This window comes from Triticum dicoccoides, chromosome 2B (assembly GCF_002162155.2).
Source record: "Triticum dicoccoides isolate Atlit2015 ecotype Zavitan chromosome 2B, WEW_v2.0, whole genome shotgun sequence".
Lineage (NCBI taxonomy): Eukaryota > Viridiplantae > Streptophyta > Magnoliopsida > Poales > Poaceae > Triticum > Triticum dicoccoides.
In genome coordinates this window covers 808917879-808925330 of record NC_041383.1, presented here as the reverse complement: position 1 = coordinate 808925330, position 7452 = coordinate 808917879, and the positions used below count along the sequence as shown (strand labels likewise).

At 42.2% G+C, this 7452-nt stretch overlaps 1 protein-coding gene across 1 annotated transcript; it reads right to left on the bottom strand.

Moving 5' to 3' along the window:
- Positions 1-3200: 3200 nt before the first annotated feature.
- Positions 3201-3924, bottom strand: LOC119368931. Its single transcript, XM_037634038.1, has one exon. The coding sequence runs from the start codon at positions 3759-3761 to the stop codon at positions 3390-3392; it is 372 nt and encodes a 123-aa protein (XP_037489935.1). The 5' UTR covers positions 3762-3924; the 3' UTR covers positions 3201-3389.
- Positions 3925-7452: the final 3528 nt, after the last annotated feature.

Here is a 7452-nt window from a genome sequence, read left to right as displayed (position 1 = left end):
TTTTTTCTCTTACCTGATGGCCAATATCGAAGGAAAATTGAAGGCGGTCGACAAAAGTAGAACAAAAAAAACAAAATGGAAATGCAAGGAATTGAACGAGTGCCTCTATTCCACATTGTTTAGCACTCTACCAATTGAGCAACATCACCATTGACATCCATTGTATTAATTCAAGATATTAATATTAGTTAATTAACTGTGATGAAGAAAAATATTGGTACTAGTAAATATCCCAAGAAAAGCGTGAGTTAGTTTTCACCGCATGATTTAGCCCAGATTTGACGTACCCCAGGGACGCTATACTCAAACTAATTCCTTTCTAGCAAACAAAATGGGTAACAGAGACAGACATGGCGACACAGTTGCTTCTGACATACAGTAGTTACTACCTATACTAAATAGAATGGCTTAGCACAGTAAGTTACTATGTTCTTTATAATTTTGTTTTTCGATGAGTTGTTTCCAATTTTTTAATAATTTTCTGCGTTACTTTTGTTGCTCATTGTTAACAAAATCAGAGATTCATTCTTCTCTTGAAAGTTAAAACTAATGGTCTTTTACCTAAAAGAAACAATTTATCATTTGAGATGAAATTTTATGTTTTCTATAGGAGCAAGGGGATGAGTACATTGTGCCTATATCGAAATTGTAATTTGTTACATGCAAGCTGTTTGCAAACCTCGCAATACAAAATAGTTGTTTGCAAGATATCTTAGCGTGGCATGTGCAATTCATGTCGCGCTCATGTCAGCCATCGCGGCAAAGCGCGCATATCTTATACCTTTCTTATATTTACTAATTGGAGGCACCATTCATGATCTCTCATTAATCCACATCATCAAAATTAATTAAACCGTTAGATTGAAAAATTTACGATCAGCATAAAAGAAAAACTTACGTAACACAAATGATTCCGTCTTATAAAGAACACATCTGATACGACTCACGTTAGTGAAACAAAACGGAAAGCCTCATGTCAAAAAAAAAAGAGGAAAGCCTCACGTAGAAATAATCAAGGAAAGCCTATTTTGAAAAAAGGAAAGGCTCCATCCGTTCCCAGAAATTAAGAAGGCCTACATTAGAAACTCCAACAATAAAGAAAGAAAAAATAGTCCAACGACAAACGGGAAAAGAATCCACGATCTGGCTGATTACCCGTACATAATAAAAAATGTAAAAAAATAGTCCAACGATAAAATGGGAAAGAGTCCATCAGTATTACGCGTGGATGAAAACGTGTCTTTAGAAGTCCATGCGCTTTTACCGACAAAAAAAAGGAAAAGGAAGTCCATGCGCTTTAAATGTGAGATCCAATCCACCCCAAAGAGTCCTTCGGTTTTATGCTTGGAAGGAAACACGTGGTGTCAAAAACGAAGGAAGTGTGACCTCAAAAAAAACGAAGGAAGTGAAGTTAAGAAAAAAAGGAAAGAAGGAAACATGCAAATTAACATCAACTAGCAGGTTAATGATTTTTTTATTGGAAACATAGTGATGAACTTACACATGCATGCGTAAGACAGCTAGCACTATATGGATGGATGATGTTCTCTTCACTATAAATCTGCGTAGACTATAAGTGTATTGTGCGTAAATCTATGTACGTGAATTATTTGTTCTCATTCAGAAACCACATAAGTATATATTCCAAAATTTATACCTGACATGCACATAGTGTTTTCTTAAAATACAAAGATAATAGTACAAAAAAATATATGTCTGTCAAAAATATATTTAATAATAAAATAACAAAATACAAAATGGCTAAAACGCGCGAGTGAAACAAAAATTTTCAAAAAAAAAAACAAAATATTTAAACCACGCCAGTTCATCAGAAACCGACTGATTTCATAAGTTCCGACACACAGGGGATAAGTTACATACACTACACTAATCACGTCCATAAATCACACTTGAGAAGATGTACCCAAATTTGCAAATGATAAGCACATAGTTTTTTCCGAAAATATGAAGAAATTGGTATTGAAGAAATGTGAAATCTGTTTACGGATGGAATCCAATAATTAGGGGATCCTTAGACAAAACAAATGGGTAAGCCACTAAAAATACAAGGATGGATTCTAAAACTTTCCAGCCCAAGTAAAAAATTGATCTGATGAGAAAACCAGAAATATAGTTAATTATTAAAAAAAGACATATAGGCCTTCCATGCATTTAAAAGCAAACTTCAAGAAGTTCAACAATCTTCCAAACATTTAAAAGTACAAGAATTAACCGAGCCACATACCTTAGCGAGGTGTGCATCTCATCAACATGTAGAACTGATGAGCACTTGACTGGTGGGTGCAGCGAAGAGTTGGATAGGGCTATGTGTGTGTCCGAGCATGCGCATGTGTAACACACACACACATCGAGAGCACGCATGGATGGGGTTGAGAGTGATCGGCATAATGAACTACCGAGTGCTTATTTTGAAAAATATTTTAACCACATGTACGCGGGAAACATGGTTAACCAGTGAATAGTAAGTGCTAGAGAGCAAAATCATGGATGATATATGTGTAGTAGTGTTAAAAACATAGGACATCATGAGATGCATTTAGCCAGTGTTAGTTTAGGAGACTTTAGTATGTATAATGGTGTGACCATATTTTGTTATGTCACGAAGATCAATACAAAAAATTTAAAGGTGTATGATTGTCCACAATGTTTAAAGTGTAGGGCGTAGGAAATATAATATTATCTGCGCTATGAAAATAAGTAGTAAAAATAATCAATACTTCTGATTTGGACGGGATATAAAGTAAATAATTACTTAAACATTTTATGTATAATATTATAAATTTTCGGTAATTACTAGCCCGTGCAGTAGCATGGGTTGAAGACTAGTTACTTCTAGTTCGCTTCCAAATCACACAGCACACCCGCGGAACTCCCCCACCACGTCACTCCTGAGTAACTGTGGAACCATTACATACCAGGACCTTAGCAAGCTACGTTCTTGCCTAGGATGAGTGTGTAATCACTTGTTAGTGCACAGATTTGTCAGCTAAACATCCCATGAAACTGACTTCAAATTGCCCTTTTTTCTCCTTTTGGAAATCCAAAGTTATGTTTTCATTTTCAGCTACTACGAGCAGAACACCATTAGCTTTTTGGAGTAGTACACTACACGGTACGAGGCAGTTGGAGCTAGCGTCTCACTATCGGTTCAAAAGGCACAGATCAGGTCAAATTCAGTTCCAACTTTTTGTTTGTCCTTGCCAGTTGGACCAAGATTGCAATGCAACACTTGGAACAGATTAGACGCAAAGCTCTCACTTTTTTTATTTACTGCTGCCTGCTGGAGTGCCTACTCGCAAGTCTGAACAACCAACCAGCCACACCGAGATCAGGCTCTACCTAGTACCTACTGGCGAGCGCCTAGGCGCCTACTCGTCGTCGCCTCCGCCGCCACCGAAGAGCGCGGACCGGTAGTAGAGGAGGGCAAGGATGAGGACCAGCATCAGCGCCACGCCGACGGGGGATCCCCCGACGTGGTGCACGGCGTCGGGCGAGCCGCCAAACTCGAACACGTCGGGGGAGCGGTCGCAGGAGAGGAGGTGGATGAGGAGGAGGAGCCCCACCGGGAGGAGGAGCAGGCCCATGGGGCCGAGCAGCTCGGCGATGGCATCGGTGACCGCCTCAGCGCCGTCACTTAGGAAAAGCGGCCACCCAACCAGCAGCCCCACCACCACCGCCAACAGCAGCCCGTGCGGCGCCCCGCGTGGCCCAGCGTCGTATTGCTCGTCCGCCATTGACATCGCCTTGCTCTCTTGCTAGCTGTCCTTGTCTCGCCTGGCGACAATTGTGCGAGGCGTGGTAATGGTGTGGGTAGAGCACTCAAGCCTTTAGAGGGTTGGGAGTGTGACTTTGCGGAGATAGGCGTGTGACGCAATGGGGGACGGGCGGATCACGTCAAGGAAAGCGGTGGGTGCTGGTCACTGAAAGTGGTCCAAGGAAATTTCCTCATAAGTTCACTAGTTTATACTGTATTTGGGGAACGTCTAGGCTGCTACAGTATTTGGGTACTCCGATCCTTGCTTGCTGCTTTGAAATGTACAACGATACACAAGACTCGGCCTGGACGTGGCGAGCGGGCTTTTGGCCCGGCTCGTGGCCCGCAACGGACAGGACCGAACGGTCCTGGCCCGCTGATAAAAATGGTCGGTCCGGTCTGCAGAAACAGGCCCGAAAATAAGTCGGTCTGGTCCTGGTTTTGACCGGGCCAGCTCGATAGACCGAGATACTTGGCCCAGGCGTGCAGCCCAGCAGTGTATTTTAGACGACACTTGTAGAAAACAGGGCTTTGATTCGGCCAGAAAAGAGCATTAATCCCGGTTGCATTACGAACCGGGACTAATGTGAGCATTAGTCCCGGTTCGAACGGCTAGGGCACCGTACAGGTATTAGTCCCAGGGGTTTGAAGCATTAGTATCGGTTCATGGCACGAACAGGTACTAAAGGTCTCATTTTCAAACTCTAACACCCCCCCCCCCGCCGCCGTCCTGTGGATCGCCTTTTCAGTTTTGTAAAAAGCAAAAGAAATGATAAAAACTTTAAAAATGAAAATCCTTCGAGATGTAGTTATGTTACTACATCTACTAGTTAGGAAAATTTAAAAACTTAAATTTGGACATGTTTTGCAAAAAGTGTAGGGAAAATATAAAACAGCTATAACTTTTGCATACGATGTCAGAAAAAACGTATAATATATCAAAATATTCAGCACGAAAATCCGGATCCAATTTTGACGGCCTACGGCTTGTTTGCAAATTTTTAGAATCCTCAAATTCTAAAAGGAAAAAAAGTTATGCTCAAATTTTAGTTTTTTTTGAATTTTTGTTAAATTTGGTCAAACTACTTATTCAAGAAGTATTAGTGTTACTAAATAATTATTCAAGAATATTAGTGTTGCTAAATAATTATTTTAGTTTTTTGGAAATTTGGTCAAATCTGGTCAAACTGTGGTCAAACTATGGTCAAACTACTTATTCAAGAAATATTAGTGTTGCTAAATAATTGTTTCGGTTTTTTTGAATTTCGGTCAAATCTGGTCAAACTGTGGTCCAACTACTTATTCAAGAAATATTAGTGTTACTAAATAATTATTGTTTTTTAGAACAATAGTTTCAAACTCAAACAGTGAAATGTGCGACTTCATGCTCAAGGTAAATTCCTGAGGGTTAATAGGATTGACATCTTACTATTGTCAGGAAAACAACAAGTACAGGCTTGGAAACGAGGGAGAATAGAACCCGGAAGTTAAACGTGCTCAGGCTGGAGTAGTGAGAGGATGGGTGACCCTTCGGGAAGTTAGATGATTTACAATGATGAGGGGTGATTAGAGATTAGAGGTTAAATTGAGCAGTGATGAGGGGTGATTAGAGATCAGAGGTTAAAATAATTCAAAATTTTGAAAATCAAGAAAAAAATTCAAAAAAATCATAAAACTTCCTTTATACCGCTTGGTGTTACCAACCGGGACTAAAGGTGGACCTCCAGGCAGTGGCCACGTGGACGGCCTTTAGTCCCGTTTCGTGTAAGAACCGGGACTAAAGGCCCTTATGAACCGGGACAATTGGCCCTATTTCTACTAGTGGAGTGCTACACTAGACGGGACCGTTATATTTGGAACATAAGTTAGAGTCGGTTTTAGATAGGAAAAGAAATGTTTTTCCAATGTTAAATAAGGAAATCTCCAATGCTGGCCCGCAAATATGCTTCGGCATCCGTCTACGGGCAGGGGGACCAGCCTGTGCGCACTGATGCGGGAGCCGGCCATCCAACGCTGCCCGCATATATCCCGCCCCCCAAAAAGGTTTAACCTGCACACTCAAATAGCGTAGATACTCAATCAGATCTTCCTTCAGTTGCTCATGAATTGTTCGATGCTGAATTTGTTGATGCATTTGAACAAACTCTTCAAATGTGGCCCGATTCTGATCAGGAAGTTTGATAGGATCACCCATACTCGCAAATTCAAGACTTGCGGCAATATCGTCACCCTCATCCTCCACCATCATGTTCCGCATAATCACACAATAGGTCATCACCTCCCACAAGGTCTCTGCATCCCATTGTTTAGCTGGTCTAAGAACAACTGCAAAATGTGTCTACACAACTCCAAATGCCCTCTCAGCATCCTTTCTAGCTGCTCCTTGTCTTTGGACAAAGTGAGCCTTTTTGGCCAACTGGGTTAGAGATGGTGTTCACAAAGGTAGCCCACTAAGTATAGCTAGATACCATCAACTAGATAGTAACCTATATTATACTCACGCCCATTGACAATATAGTGGAAAGGATGAGCTTTTCCTTCAGTCTGCCTAGCAAAAAATGGTGATCGCTACAGCACATTGATGTCACTATGAGACCTGGGCATGCCAAATCCAAATATGGTGTGATGCAACAACTTCAAGAATGATGATATGCTTCTTAACATGGCCCTGATATTGCCCTTGTATAACTTTTGGGGAGTTCTTCCATTTCCAATGCATGTAGTCAAGAGATCCGAGCAAACCTGGGCACCCTCTTGCTTCCCAGATTGCCAAGAGCCTCCCGGTGTCTACGACATTTGGTTCCCTTAGGTATTGAGGTCCAAACACTGAGACCATGGTAGTTGCAAACCTGACCATGGCATCTCCGCATGTGCTCTCAGACATTCATAGGTACTCGTCCCACGAATCAACGACCATGCCATATATAAGTATCTGCAGTGCGGCCGTGTACTTCTGGTATTCTGAGAATCCAATCCTTCCCACGGCGTCCTTCTTCGAGATGAATTAGTCATCAAAGGATTAGACCCCATGGTAGAGACGATCGAAGACATTTTTGTGCATCCGAAACTGCGGTGAAAATTGTTAGCAAAGAGGGGATTGGGAGCAAAGTAGTCGAACATCAACATCAAATGGCCGCATGCCCTGTTGCGGTTGAGCACTTGATGACCCTTGATCGATCACTTGAAATTGAGAACATGCTCTTTAGCATGCTCCGTGTCTACAAGGGCCGTCTGCATCATCGTTGTCTCATCCGTGTAGTCCTCCTCGTCAAATGAATCGTCTGATGACTCAATATAGTGCTCGTATATGTACTCCATATCCGAATCTATTGCTTGAAAGAAGAAGGGCCAAAATTGCTTAGCATACGCATTTCACCGTACAATTGCCAAGCATGGTGATTACCGCAGGAGCTGATGCTACATGCACGGTGGTTGGAGAAGAGGTGTTGAACAGCGGCGTTGAAGAAGCGGCTTGGATCCTGGGTCTACCGCTGGAGGTGACGGACTCGTCGAGTACCAGCAGGGGTGTGCCAAGGCGGCTAGGGTGGTGGAGTAGCGACGAAGACAAGAGAGAAAAAGGGAAGGAGAGAAAATGGGAGGATGGAGGCGCGAGGTCCGGGAGGGGTTTTGGTGGGTTTTGGAGTGGGACAGGGTGTCGGATTCCAACGTGTGTACTG

What these genes read in the sequence shown, in the direction of transcription:
- LOC119368931 (XM_037634038.1), bottom strand. Translation starts at nt 3,761, where the DNA reads ATGTCAATGGCGGACGAGCAATACGACGCTGGGCCACGCGGGGCGCCG.